This window comes from Etheostoma spectabile, chromosome 4 (genome assembly GCF_008692095.1).
Source record: "Etheostoma spectabile isolate EspeVRDwgs_2016 chromosome 4, UIUC_Espe_1.0, whole genome shotgun sequence".
Lineage (NCBI taxonomy): Eukaryota > Metazoa > Chordata > Actinopteri > Perciformes > Percidae > Etheostoma > Etheostoma spectabile.
Genome location: NC_045736.1, coordinates 36,708,328 through 36,723,032, shown reverse-complemented (window position 1 = coordinate 36,723,032; position 14,705 = coordinate 36,708,328). Strand labels below are relative to the sequence as shown.

Here is a 14,705-nt window from a genome sequence, read left to right as displayed (position 1 = left end):
TCTCTGCATGCTGACTTGTGAAGACACCTCTTCAGATTGCCGGACAGTCTCCACGGTCATCGCGAGCGTTAAGTCCTTGGTTTACTGCAGCTTACGTGAGAGATCCTTATCCAATATAATAATATAATAATATCCAATCCCGACAGCAACGCTGTTGTGGATATTCTCTTCTCCAGTTGCGCCGAAGTCGCTCAAATAGAGTTGTGATGAAAGTCTCCGCTTTTTCTCCCGCCCTTCTCTTTTATGAATAACATCCCGTCTTGCACAAAATATTCATTGAACTTTGCTAGAACTAGGTTAAAGTCATCTTCGCAGGTCAAAGTCATCCTTGTAGGTTAAAGTCATCTTTGCCATCTTCCACTTCCAATTTTGTTGATGTTTTCCGACTCGTTTCCCATGGTATATACGAGGCTGCTCACCTGGACAGCGCCATCTTCCTTGTCAAGCTTGGTACTGGTCCTAAACCTCAAATGCTTCCAATCCGGCCATTCTCCTGGTTTATCAAAGGAGAAGCTTGTCTGGGGATTACATTTGCCTATAGCTCCTTCCGTTCACTTATGACACCATGTAAAATGACAATCCCGGAGACTCAGAACTCTTTTGGCCGGAGCTATTCCTTTATTGAGCACATGCAGTTATCAGAGGTATATTTACAACCCACACTCGTGATAACATGCAAGACCATGTCGATATCTAACTCATTCTTTCTGCTGCCGTAAAACCCATAGTCATGAACACGCACATAACACATCCTTGTATGACACAAACTGCCCCAAGAAAGACTTCAAAGTCCAAAATGAAGGAACCTGCTTTATAGACTTCTGATTGTCTGGCAGAACAAAAAGGCACAACAACACAAAAGGCCCTTTTATTTTTTATTAAGTTAATTCAAAACAACCTGTGAAGCTGCAAACATCTCATCGATGCTTGGCAATATTTGCCTGCAGATTTTTCTTAATGTTCTCATTTGTAATCCCACCCCCCACCCCACCCTTAAAAATAGACTAATACTGCATACACTATCTCAAAGTTCTGTCCTTATATGAGGTTGCCAGACCGAAGCAACTAATTTGGTGATTTCTTTTCTTTATTTACTGAGCTAAGCTAGCAGTTTCCCTTTGCTTACTGTCCTTGTGCTAAGCTATTCACATCCTTAGCCTATCTCTGTTCTTGACGCATGGAGATGACACTGATACCCACTCGTCTGACTCTGAGGAAGACACAGAACAAGATGATTTACAGAAATGTCAAACTGTGTTTAAAACACTTTTAACACTCTGAGAGAAAAGATGTGGAATCTGTTTGTTTCCACCTTTTCCCTCTCTCTTTGGGTTATGACTCAAACAGCCTGAATAATGGATGACGAAGAAAGATTTTTTTCTTCCCACCCACCCCCACTTCACTCTCTTTGCTTACGTTACACAAGGACACTGAGAGCTTAAAATAGCGCTGCTGTCCTCATGTGATGTGAAATTAAAAGCACACTGGAGCGGAGACACTTGCTGCTGGGGAATTCAACACTTGTTTTACTCCATCTGACAATCCCTCCACCCAGCCTGCAACACCACCTCCATCACTTTGTGCAAGGGTACTTTTCACAACAGCAAGCTTTTTGGAATATGATGATGTACATGTGATTGTAATAAAAGAGATTTTAATTAGCTATGACATGGTGGTTTTGTGTTTTCATTGATACATTAACAACTTCTGTCTTGGTGGTCAGATATGAATCTGAAACTTTTCAAACCATTAACTGGTTTGAGTAGGTGCATTAATACATTGCTGTAATAAATTATTCATTGAGGCCAACTTGTTTATGTATAATATAATGCTATATGAAACTAAGAATACTTAACAGGCCCTTCAATTTTTGGCCTGGACCCACGTGAGTTCAACATGCATCAACGCACAGCTTGATTTATGATGGGTCGTTCATTTATTAACCATTAAATAAATAAGTCATGGATCTTTTTTAATGAGATGTTGCCAAGGTCCGAATACGCACTAGGGGTGGGGGAAAAAAAATTGATTCTTAGATGCATTGCAATTCTCTATAGAACTATTTAATGCTCGATTCTGATGAGTTAATAATTCTTTTTTTTTTAAGTTACTGTCTCCAGACATTTACAAATCAGAAAACAGAGTGACTAAAAGAGGATGGGATGACTGAGCTTCTGACATGGAAGATTAAGAGAAGGTGACTTTCACAAACATGTTTAAAGGTCCCATGACATGGTGCTTTTTTGATGCCTTAGTAGCCCCCTATGCTGCATCGGAAGTCTCTCTATCGAAATCAGCCTTGGTGTAGACTTGTGCAGTTACTTTAATCTTGGTCCACTCATTCACACATTTCTAGAATGCCACATTCCTCTTTACTGCTAGTGGACTGAGGGTGGGAAAGTGCTGGAGGAAAGAGTTAAGTGTGAATGACATCCATCCAACCAGCAGCAGAGTCATTCTCCAAAGGGATTTGGCACACTTCAGGAAACAGTTGCCCCCCCAGAAAACCTCCCACGCTCATGAGAGCTCAAGTTTTGATCCAGTTAATGGTCAGTAATTACTGGAGATTCACAATGTATGACAACTGTTGGAAAATGAAAATATGAGAGGATAAATCATGTTGGTGGTACTTTGATAGTTTTCTGTAACATTTCATATTTTACAGACCGTCAAAGCCAGCCAATGGTGTTCTTTCCCTCCAGATGGCTAATGACGTCAGACTCTGATTCTACTACAACACACAGCCAGCATCTGTCACTGCAGCTCCATTTAAAGTCCTTTTGTTGTTCATTGACCACAGCATTCAAGGAGTCAGTGTGGGAAACTGGGACCAACTTTCTACCCACACTGACTAAAGACACCAGTCAGAAGACTGGGAAACATCTGGACAGCAAACTGATCGTTGTTCAAGTATTTAAAAATACTATAGGCATCCAACAATTTTTTATGCCGGAAAAAAATTCTTTATAAACACTTTTGAATTGATGAAAATGCTAAATTGAATAGATCAAAAGGAAATTAAAATGACAAAATTGAGAATTACATCAATGGCACTTGCTAGATTTTCATTTAGCAACATGAAAGTTATAATTTACTTTTTACACCTGGACTTACATTAAGGTCACTTTAACAAAGTATGGTCTTTGACGAATGTTATTATATAGGCCTAGTCTTTTTTTCCTTCTTGCTAAAACTGATGCTGGAATTTAATTTCCTCATGGTAGTCATCCCAAAAGGATTAAGACAAGTCTAAGCAGCACTCACTCGTTTTGTGTCCAGTCTAACTTAAAATCCCAATTTTATCATTTTTTGGTTATTGGTCACAATGACTAATCAATCCAAGGTAGACTGACATCAACCTGTCAGGTTGACGATTTGTACTTTTATGGAAGTGGTACTTCAGGGCTACTTTTACTACTAATACAAGGGTTCCAAAAGTGGCACTTCACTGAGTTTAAGATCTGATCCTCTGAAAGAAAACTAAATGCTCAGGGAAGTTAATATTTCATCCCTACGTTTTACCTTCAAGATTTTGCACAAAAAAAACCTATTCCCTTAATTAAAAAAAGGCAAGAGACAAGGTTTAGCTTACTCCTTTATGTGAGATGCAACAGCTGTGCTTAGACACAAAGAGATAACCCATCAGATGGTCGGGTTGATGATCTTGCCCATGAAGACGATGCGATCCACACCGTTAAATTCAACAATGATGACCATGAACGGACGATTGAACTTCAACACAGGGACATCGATAGATGTCAGTCCCATTTCGGTGCCTGTGTCGGCGGAAGCGGTGGCTCCAGCCTCGTCCACGTCCAGCGTAGCTTGGTGCACAACCTGCAACGCAGAGTAAGTGAGATGACAGACAGATGAATGTGTGAAACAAAACATTTTTACTTACCTCTGAGACCGCTAGTCCCCGCTCCTCTGAAATGCCTGTCAAATTTGCATGATCGCCAAACATGTCCGTCATTCCCATTTCTGACAGCACATCGTTCAGGCTGTAGGAAGTCTTGATAGAGAACTTTGGAATATAGACATTATGTCTCCTGAAACATTGGGGGAGGACAAAAATTCAGTGAATCTGACTAGGGAACAAGCTTAATTTAGTCAAAGCTGAATACCTTATTCAGTGTCAAACCTCCAACATATTGAAATATAAAATCCAGATTCTACCAACCTGGGCTTGGCCTCCACCCCAGCATTCAACCATATGGAAACGTGGTACGGGGAGATGCCGTTCTCCAGCGTCTCCATGATATCAGGCAACAACAGCAACATGGAATAGGAGTTGGTGAAGGGGAGCATAAGGACCATCGTGTTCAGCTCGAGGTCTTGGTAGGTGCTGAAACTAGCGTCCATATTCATCATGAGGACTGGAACCTGGACCATGACAAATTAAACATGAAAACACGGAATGAACGATGATGCTTCATTGGACTGGGACTCAAATCCATGCAGCCCCGTCTCGTCAGAGACTAAATAGGGTGTTAAAACTATCAAGTTTCCCCAAATTAGGCATGAAAAATTTAAATCTCTTTTGTAAATTACTTCCCAACTGACCCCCAATTCCAGTGTTAATTACTGGGACTCTAATCATTTCTGAATAAAGACTGAGCTCTGAACCTGGGTGTTCTCGTCCACGTAGAAGTTGTCCTGCTTGGTGAGGTTAGGGTCAAACTGAGTCAACCACGTTCCTGTTAGACCATGAGCAGAAGTACACAACCTTTGGTTTGATACATGCAACTTAACCTCAGAATATGTGAGCAGATCTTCCATTATGACATCACAGACTGACTAGATCGCATCCCTCAGGACACTCTTACCTTTGTAGGAGGTGTAGCTGATGAGATACATGACTGTGCTTGGATCCAGGCTTTCCACCATCTTGTCAATCTTCCCATTGGTCTTCTCCGACACGTACTTATTGATGGTATCAGCACTTTCTGTGGTTTGGCTGAAGTCCACATTGAACCCATCTGCGAAGTACGACTTTTTCAGGGTCCGCAGGAACTCCGGCTTTGGCTTGAAGCCGTTGTCCAGGAACAAGGCAGTCCCTTCGCTGGCGTCCTCCTGGAGGAGCGTCTGGAAGGCCCGGTCCACATCGGGCTGCGTCAGGGCGCCGTCGAAACCCAGACCACTGAAAAGCTGGTGGTGCGTCTCCCCGTTCGCTCCCACAGACAACGCAGCCAAGGCACTTGACACGCAGAACGGGGAGAAGAAGATATTCTGTCCCTGTGAGTCAGCATGAGCTGCTAGCTTCCTGTAGAGGCTGAAGGAAAAGTCTTGGTTTGCGTCCTTCACAATGAAGACGCTGTAGGCGCTGCCGACGCAGATCACCGCTGATAGGACACAGAGACCCACGGCTGCACTCATCATCATCATCATCAACTAAGACAAAATAGCACAAGTTTAGCTCCATGGTTTTAACGAGGAAACTGATTGTACTAGAGGGATTTTCTAAACTTCAGTATAATGTGAAACTGATGAGTACGTGGTCTGTTAAGATACTCTCAAAGAAATCTGATTAGAGGCTGGTATTCATGTTATTCAAGCAGTTGCACTTTTGTATTCCTGACTTGTTTTGTATATTTCATATAGTATCCTAGTATGTAATTTATAGTCCGTGCGAGTGATTTTTCTGCTGTAACATCTGACGTGAACAAAACTCTTTGAACCCCCTAAACAGGTTTCACCTCTTGGCCTAACCAAGGAAAAACTTCATTAACATTGACCGTCGTCAATCACTTTACACCTCAAGAAGTTAGAGAAATAAGCCAGACCGGACCACAAATACTCCTCAAACCTCTTACCAAAACTTTAAAAAAAAGTGTCAATCTCCAAAACAATTCCTCCAGTCCCAACCCAGAAAGGCAGCCTGGCTTCTTACCTCTCCGACCAGAGAAACAAGTCGATGCTAATTAGCTTGACCACACTGGTCCAATGCCAATTAGACGTAAAGTAACTGAAGTCTAACTCAAACTGTGGATGTGAGGTTGGGGAGAGATCACCAAGACTGAAAAAAGGACAAAGAGCCAATCAAGCTAATGTGGAACAGGTGTAGATTAGCACACCTCTGACTGCCTCCTGTATGTATGTGTGTGTGTGTGTGTGTGTGTGTGTGTGTGTGTGTGTGTGTGTGTGTGTGTGTGTGTGTGTGTGTGTGTGTCTAATTAAGTGTGCTACATGTGAAATGCAGAACAGGCTGTGCCATCCCATGCTGCAGATCAGATGGAAACTGGAAGTCCCGCCCAGTTCCTGGAGGAGGAAGCCAATTGGTGCAGCATGCTCAACGGACGGGCCAATCAAGGAGAGCCTCTGAAGTCTGCCATCAGTTAAAGAGCCTGATTGGTTGTAGCTGCCAGACCAAGAAACTGTTTGTATACTGTGCAACAGCTGTAATCGGCGCCATGACTACTGTTTCTCATACTTATTATTCTGCCTGTTTTTTGTCCCGCTACTAGTCCCGGAGCGTTGCCGACACGCGCACACAAAATACACCCAAACGTGTGTATAGATCGGGAATGGTGTGCTATGACTTTTCAAAGAGATTTGTTGTTCGTTTTTAACGAAATCGGCAAAGAACAGGGAATATTGTCTCATAGACTTTAATTGAATTTGTTAGGAAATCGCTCAAAACACCTCCTCTTTGGGGCCATGCTGTATCGCCATACTTTAACGTAGAAACATATACTACTGTAAATCTAAGATACAGTAAGGTATTATACTATTGTAAAACTAAGATACAGTAAGGGAATTATACTACTGTAAAACTAAGAAACAGTAAGGTATTATACTACTGTAAAACTAAGTTAGAGTAAGGGTATTATACTACTGTAAAACCAAGATACAGTAAGGTAGTATACTACTGTTAAACTAAGTTACAGTAAGGGTATATACTACTGTAAAACAAAGTTACAGTAAGGTATTATACTACTGTAAACCTAAGTTACAGTAAGGGTATTACACTACTGTAAAACTCAGTTACAGTGAGGTATTATACTAGCCTACTGTAAAACTAAGTTACAGTAAGGTATTATACTACTGTAAAACTAAGTTACAGTAAGGTATTATACAACTAAACTATACTGTAAATTCTGTTACCAGCCAGAAACTTCACTGTAAGTGATATAACATCCAGAATCTTCTTCAGACACTTCTTAAATACGACCACCACACATTCACCGTCAGGGCTCTTGGGGAGGGCCGCCGACGATGTGTTCACACTGTTAAGACAAATTGATTCAGTACATTTAGGTTTATTTATTTATTTATTCATTAATTCATTGTAATCTCTGCATCCGTCGCTTTGTTGCACTCCAATCCAGTTGTAAGAAGAAGAAGAAGAAAGACCAGAATTGTTGCATGAGTGTGTGAGGAAGTGGGCCAGAGATGAGACTTAAAAACTGATTTATCTATCTTTTATAAAAAAGATGTCTGTCTGTCTGTCTGCATGTACAAGTACCTCAACATGTGGACTAAACTACAGTACAGGAGTAGATGTACTCAGTTCCATAGTTAGCAGTTCCATAGTCAGCAGGTCCACAGTTAGCAGGTCCATTGTTAGCAGTTCCATAGTTAGCAAGTCAGTATCTACTCCAGTACTGTACTTCAGTCCACTTGTTAGGTACTTGGATATACAAACTGACAGACAGACATCTTTTTTTAAGTGGCATTCTAGAAATGTGTGAATGATTGGACATAGATTAAAATGACTGTACAGGTGTAAAATGTTTGAATGAAAATAGATTTTGAATTCTTCCAGCATTCACACCAATCAACCACATTCTGCAATACTTACATAGAGTAACTGACAGAAACTATTTCAAACAGGATGATTAAAGTATGGGTTGTCAGTAGATGGGATAAAGATTTTATAAAAACGAGTTGATGCTGATTCAATATCTAAGGAACATTTACACACGGAGGCAAAATATAAAACAAGTTTAAATTTGAGGAGCCAGAGTCTCTTCTAGTCTCTGTCCCTTCAGGGCAAAGGTCTGGATCTGTAGTCCCCCAGGGCTCTGTGAGGGAGTCTCCTCTGGTTTCCCACACTCTGTCCTTTCACTGCTTTCACTGGAGGAACATAGAAGTGTGTCTTAATGCATCACTTTACCATGTGGACCTCTTTAAAGAGGACAATGGTTAAAAAACTTTTACTTTAAAACACCTGAAACTTAGTTATAGAAATAATTGGTCCAACAAATGTCTTTGATAGCTAATTTCATCATTTGGTTTGACTTGACTACTCATATAATAGTACCAACAGAAATCTCTCCTAATAGAAATATAATTAATGCACATTCCCATGCTTAGATCTATGCTACAGATATGTTATGGATAAACAATAACTGTGTGTGCTGAACTGTATTTTGATTTGTCAATCAAATAGAAACGATGATGGAGACCTCTGTTAATGTAGCAAAAATAGAAATCATAGACTTTGAGAACACATTTTCAGCGCAGTATTTTTTATTTAACAAAGAACAATGGCACACAAGTATGAAGCTCCAAAACTAGAGGTGATGAATTGATTCTACAAGACACACTGTACTACGAGAGAGAAAGGCAACTGTCTTTATAAAAGACAAAATATTTGAGGACACAGTTCTCAGTTTTTTCTTTTTTACCCAAATTGTTTAACACAATTTCACTTAGTGAACAAAAGACAAAATCATTAAAAACTGACCTTACAACAGGTCCCATTGTTCTTAGTAACCTCTGAATTCAAAGACATCTTAAACAATAACAATGTCACTGGAAAACTGTGACAGTGTGACATTAAAGAAACCTTTTACAGTAAAAGGAGAAACATTGTGATCTTAAAACAGATCAGTTTTCAATAATCACATGAAGTGAGGGAAAGTCCATTATGATTAAATGTCCATAAAAAGGACAAATAATATTTCTGATCAATTCAAAATCATCAATACATCTCAAGAGGAAATAAACATCTCCATCTGTCAACACATGACATGGAGGGAGTCATAAAATTATCACAGGAAAATTGTGACATTCATTAGCAAACCTTTTAGAAAAAAGATAAACATTTGGATCTAACAACAGATCAGTTCTGAGTAATCGGAGAGATTAAAGTGAGGTAAGTCCATGGTGACAATATGTCCATAAAAAGGACAGTTAAAGTATCTGATCGAAACGATCAATAATAATCAAATGATAACAGATGTTAACATAGCTTATACCACCATTACATGATGTAGAGTGAGGTATAATAATAATAATAATTGCTGATGTAATCAGATTTGGTTCATGCAACATGCATGACCAGATGATCTCTTTCTTAACTTGAAAGATATTGTTGCTGTCATTTCCTCAGGAAATAAGGAAACAGAAAATAGAACCTTCTGTACAACAGAAGAACAACAAGTCCATAACGTTTCAAAGACTCCAGTCCAGTAATCTTTGACCAATATGGTCATCTCAGTTTGTCTGGTAGTAACTCCAGTCTGGAGGTGTCTACCACGGCCTCCAGACGGCGCTGTGGACTGGACTCTTCTCTTTGGTGATGCTGGTCTGGACTGTGGAGCTCAGAAGAGAGAAGTCAGCCTCTCTCAGGTTGTTATCAGAGGAAGACTGCAGCTTGTTGATGTGGTTCAGCAGTCTTCTCTGCTGTTGATTCTGCTGCTGCAGCCGTCTCAGGACACAAACTGTCATCTCCAGGATGTCTGCTTTCTCCAGCTTGGAGTCTGGCTGCTGTTTGAGGAACTCTGGACTCAGGAGAGACTTGAGCTGCTCAATGCTGCTGTTGATTCGCTCTCTGCGTAACTTCTCCACCAGAGGCTTTCTGAGCTGCAGAAAGAAGAACAAAGTCATTAATAAACTTATTTTGGAGTGAAATGTTAGTATGATCAAAGACAACTTCTCATTGACAATATTTAAGTCTTCTTGAATCTTTAGTTTACCTTGTGGGTCAGAGTCAGATGCTCCTGAGAATTGGTCATTGCTGCAGTGATTGTAGGTGTCATGTCTGGATCTCTGTGCTGTAGAGGTCTCTCTAGAGAGAATCTGATCTCTGCTGGCTTCATCCCTCCTATTTATAGTCCCACATCTCCATATGAATGTGTGGGTATTGGTCTGACTGGAATTTCTCACAGTCTCAGCCAATCAGAGAGCTTGGTGAGACAATAAATGATGCCACACTCCGAATGGTTATATTGATATGAGGACAATGGTTAGATCTCTGGGGAACAGGTGGACTGGGGGGGGGGGTGATGGAGAGAGACTCTCAGAGCTCTGTGGGAATCTGGGAAAGTGGTGACCCTGTAGAGAGAGCAGATCTGCTGCCTGATGCTGGGATCAATGACTTTGACTGAGCACACGCTTCATGATGTCATCACACACGTGAGACACTGACTGGGAGTTGCATCTAGAGTAAAAAGTACATTATAACTTGCATGTTGCTAAATGAAAAGCAAGAGCCATTGACGTAATTTATTTTCAATTTGCTCTTTAATAATCAATTCAATAAATGAATAAAGTTTTTTTATTATTTCAATTTTATCAGGTATTAAAAATAGTGGGATGCCTATAATGTTTTTTAAAACTTGAGAACAACGATCAGTTTGCTGTCCAGATGTTTCCCAGTCTTCTGCCTGGTGTCTTTAGTCAGTGTGGGTAGAAAGTTGGTCCCAGTTTCCCACACTGACTCCTTGAATGCTGTGGTCCATGAACAACAAAAGGACTTTAAATGGAGCTTCAGTGACAGATGCTGGCTGTGTGTTGTAGTAGAATCAGAGCCTGACGTCATCAGCCATCTGGAGGGAAAGAACACCATTGGCTGGCTCTGACTGTCTGTAAAATTTGAAATGTTGCTGAACAATCTATCATAAAGTATGGACAACAAGATTTATCCTCTCATATTTTCATTTCCAACCATTGCCATACATTGTTAACCACTAGTAATAATTACTGACCATTAACTGGATCAAATCTTCAGCTCTCATGAGGGTGGGAGGTTTTCGGGGGGGCAGCTGTTTCCTGAAGTGTGCCAAATCCCTTTGGAGAATGACTCTGCTGCTGGTTGGATGGATGTCATTCACACTTAACTCTTTCCTCCAGCGCTCCACACTCCGTCTACTAGCAGTAAAGAGGAATGTGGCATTCTAGAAATGTGTGGATGATTGGACATAGATTCAAATGACTGTACAGGTGTAAAATGTTTTAATTCTGATAATTTCATCAATTGATTTGAATGGTGAATATTTCATGGAAACATGAATATTTAGGCAAGTATTTAAGATACAAACACTAAAAGTAACAGCAGACATGACTACAAGTTAAAAGATGAGGAATTAGTCAAGTTGCATGAAAGGGGAATAATAATAATAATAAAGAGCGGGAAGAACATAGGTTTTGAATTCTTCCAGCATTCACACCAATCCACCACATTCTTCGATACTTACATAGAGTAACTGACATAAACATTTTCAAACTGGATGATCAAATATGATTTCTCAGTAGATGGAATACCAATTTTATAAACATGTGGTGATGCTGATTTAATATCTGAGGAACATTTACAATCAGAGGCAAAATATAAAACAAGTTTAAATTTGAGGAGCCAGAGTCTCTTCTAGTCTCTGTCCCTTCAGGGCAAAGGTCTGGATCTGTTGTCCCCCAGGGCTCTGTGAGGGAGTCTCCTCTGGTTTCCCACACTCTGTCCTTTCACTGCTTTCACTGGAGGAACAATAGAAGTGTGTCTTATTATGCATCACTTTACCATGTCGGACCTCTTTAAAGAGGACAATGGTTAACTTCAAACATTTTACTTTAAAACACCTGAAATTTAGTGATATGAAAATATTGATAATGATAAAATATTTGTTGGACACAAAATGTCTTTGAAAGCTTCATTTCATCATTTGGTTTGACTTGACTTACTTCATTTAAATATAGTCACATAACATTGATATCTCTCCTTATCAGAAATATTAATTAATGCACAAAATAGAAATCATAGACTCTGAGAACACAATATTTTCAGCTGGCAGTATTTGTTTATTTATAAAAAACAATGAGCCACAAAGTATGAAGCTCCAACTAGAGGTGATGATACATCACAACAACAACTTGTAGATTTCTACAAGACACACTGTACTCCGAGAGAGTAAAGGACAACTGTCTTTATAAAAGACAAACTATTTATATTTGAGGACACAGTTCTCAGTTTTTTTCTTTTTTACCCAAATTGTTCAACACATTTTCACTTAGTGAATAAAAGACAGAATTATTAAAAACTGACCTTACAACAGGTCCCATTGTTCTTAGTAACCTCTGAATTCAAAGACATCTTAAACAATAACACTGTCACTGGAAAACTGTGACAGTGTGACATTAAAGAAACCTTTTACAGTAAAAGGAGAAACATTGTGATCTTAAAACAGATCAGTTTTCAATAATCACATGAAGTGAGGGAAAGTCCATTATGATTAAAAGTCCAGAAAAAGGACAAATAATATTTTGATCAATTCAAAATCATCAATACCTCTCAAGAGGTAATAAACATCTCCATCTGTCAACACATGACATGGAGGGAGTCATAAAATTATCACAGGAAAATAGTGACGTTAACAAGCAAACCTTTTAGAAAAAAGATAAACATTTGGATCTAACAACAGATCAGTTCTGAGTAATCGGAGAGATTAAAGTGAGGTAAGTCCATGGTGACAATATGTCCATAAAAAGGACAGTTAAAGTATCTGATCAAAATGATCAATAATAATCAAAAGATAACAGATGTTACATAGCTTATACCAACATTACATGACATACAGTGAGATATGATAATATTAATAATAATAATAATAATGACAATTGCTGATGCAATCAGATTTGGTTCATGCAACATGTATGAACAAGATGATCTCTTTCTTAACTTGAAAGATATTGTTGTTGTCATTTCCTCAGGAAATATCATCATGTAGAAAGAAACCAGAAACTACAATATTCTGTACAACAGAAGAACAACAAGTCCATAACATTTCAAAGACTTGAGTCCAGTAATCTTTGACCAATATGGTCATCTCAGTTTGTCTGGTAGTAACTCCAGTCTGGAGGTGTCTACCACGGCCTCCAGACGGCGCTGTTGACTGGACTCTTCTCTTTGGTGATGCTGGTCTGGACTGTGGAGCTCAGAAGAGAGAAGTCAGCCTCTCTCAGGTTGTTATCAGAGGAAGACTGCAGCTTGTTGATGTGGTTCAGCAGTCTTCTCTGCTGTTGATTCTGCTGCTGAAGCCGTCTCAGGACACAAACTGTCATCTCCAGGATGTCTGCTTTCTCCAGCTTGGAGTCTGGCTGCTGTTTGAGGAACTCTGGACTCAGGAGAGACTTGAGCTGCTCAATGCTGCTGTTGATTCGCTCTCTGCGTAACTTCTCCACCAGAGGCTTTCTGAGCTGCAGGAAGAAGAACAAAGTCATTAATAACTTATTCTGGAGTGAAATGTTAGCATGATCAAAGACAATGTCTCATTGACAATTTTAAGTGTTCTTGAATCTTTAATTTACCTTGTGGGTCAGAGTCAGATGCTCCTGAGAATTGGTCATTGCTGCAGTGATTGTAGGTGCCATGTCTGGATCTCTGTGCTGTAGAGGTCTCTGTAGAGAGAATCTGATCTCTGCTGGCTTCATCCCTCCTATTTATAGTCCCACATCTCCATCTGAATGTGTGGGTCTTGGTTTGACTGGAGTTTCTCACAGTCTCAGCCAATCAGAGCGCTTGGTGAGACAATAAAGATGCCACACTTCATGTTTCATTGATATGAGGACAATGGTTAGATCTCTGGGGAACAGGTGGACTGGGGGGGGGGTGATGGAGAGAGACTCAGAGCTCTGTGTGAATCTGGGAAAGTGGTGACCCTGTAGAGAGAGCAGATCTGCTGCCTGATGCTGGGATCAATGACTTTGTCTGAGCACACGCTTCATGATGTCATCACACACGTGAGACACTGACTGGGAGTTGCATCTAGAGTAAAAAGTACATTATAACTTGCATGTTGCTAAATGAAAAGCAAGAGCCATTGATGTAATTTATTCCCAATTTTCTCTTTAATAATCAATTCAAAAAATGAATAAAGTTGTTTTTTTTATTTCAATTTTATCAGGTATTAAAAATAATGGGATGCCGATACTGTTTTTAAAAACTTGAGAACAGCCATCACTTTTCTGTCCAGATGTTTCCCAGTCTTCTGCCTGGTGTCTTTAGTCAGTGTGGGTAGAAAGTTGGTCCCAGTTTCCCACACTGACTCCTTGAATGCTGTGGTCCATGAACAACAAAAGGACTTTAAATGGAGCTTCAGTGACAGATGCTGGCTGTGTGTTGTAGTAGAATCAGAGCCTGACGTCATCAGCCATCTGGAGGGAAAGAACACCATTGGCTGGCTCTGACTGTCTGTAAAATTTGAAATGTTGCTGAACAATCTATCATAAAGTATGGACAACAAGATTTATCCTCTCATATTTTCATTTCCAACCATTGTCATACATTGTTAACCTCCAGTAATAATTACTGACCATTAACTGGATCAAATCTTCAGCTCTCATGAGGGTGGGAGGTTTTCGGGGGGGCAGCTGTTTCCTGAAGTGTGCCAAATCCCTTTGGAGAATGACTCTGCTGCTGGTTGGATGGATGTCATTCACACTTAACTCTTTCCTCCAGCGCTCCACACTCCGTCTACTAGCAGTAAAGA

General features: G+C 40.0%; 3 protein-coding genes across 3 annotated transcripts; all 3 read right to left on the bottom strand.

Moving 5' to 3' along the window:
- Window positions 1-3,578: 3,578 nt before the first annotated feature.
- Window positions 3,579-5,406, bottom strand: LOC116687961 (serpin A3-5). The gene is made up of 5 exons (XM_032513701.1): window positions 4,827-5,406; window positions 4,627-4,697; window positions 4,181-4,383; window positions 3,902-4,049; window positions 3,579-3,837 (listed from the first exon to the last, which is right to left on the bottom strand). The coding sequence occupies exons 1-5, from the start codon at window positions 5,386-5,388 to the stop codon at window positions 3,643-3,645; spliced, it is 1,179 nt and encodes a 392-aa protein (XP_032369592.1). The 5' UTR covers window positions 5,389-5,406; the 3' UTR covers window positions 3,579-3,642.
- Window positions 5,407-8,666: 3,260 nt separating this feature from the next.
- LOC116688498 (protein hairy-like) lies at window positions 8,667-10,046 on the bottom strand. The gene is made up of 2 exons (XM_032514583.1): window positions 9,924-10,046; window positions 8,667-9,810 (listed from the first exon to the last, which is right to left on the bottom strand). The coding sequence occupies exons 1-2, from the start codon at window positions 10,044-10,046 to the stop codon at window positions 9,478-9,480; spliced, it is 456 nt and encodes a 151-aa protein (XP_032370474.1). The 3' UTR covers window positions 8,667-9,477.
- Window positions 10,047-13,075: 3,029 nt separating this feature from the next.
- On the bottom strand, window positions 13,076-13,662 carry LOC116688500 (transcription factor HES-2-like). The gene is made up of 2 exons (XM_032514585.1): window positions 13,525-13,662; window positions 13,076-13,413 (listed from the first exon to the last, which is right to left on the bottom strand). Exons 1-2 carry the CDS (start codon window positions 13,645-13,647, stop codon window positions 13,081-13,083), a joined length of 456 nt encoding a protein of 151 aa, XP_032370476.1. The 5' UTR covers window positions 13,648-13,662; the 3' UTR covers window positions 13,076-13,080.
- Between the last annotated feature and the right edge of the window lie 1,043 nt (window positions 13,663-14,705).

Coding starts and splice junctions, on each gene's coding strand:
- LOC116687961 (XM_032513701.1), bottom strand. CDS start 5,388: ATGATGATGATGATGAGTGCAGCCGTGGGTCTCTGTGTCCTATCAGCG. Junction 4,698..4,826: donor CAGCTACACCTCCTACAAAG/GTAAGAGTGTCC, acceptor ATGGTCTAACAG/GAACGTGGTTGACTCAGTTT. Junction 3,838..3,901: donor GGGGACTAGCGGTCTCAGAG/GTAAGTAAAAAT, acceptor TCTGCGTTGCAG/GTTGTGCACCAAGCTACGCT.
- LOC116688498 (XM_032514583.1), bottom strand. CDS start 10,046: ATGAAGCCAGCAGAGATCAGATTCTCTCTAGAGAGACCTCTACAGCAC. Junction 9,811..9,923: donor ATCTGACTCTGACCCACAAG/GTAAACTAAAGA, acceptor TTCTTTCTGCAG/CTCAGAAAGCCTCTGGTGGA.
- LOC116688500 (XM_032514585.1), bottom strand. CDS start 13,647: ATGAAGCCAGCAGAGATCAGATTCTCTCTACAGAGACCTCTACAGCAC. Junction 13,414..13,524: donor ATCTGACTCTGACCCACAAG/GTAAATTAAAGA, acceptor TTCTTCCTGCAG/CTCAGAAAGCCTCTGGTGGA.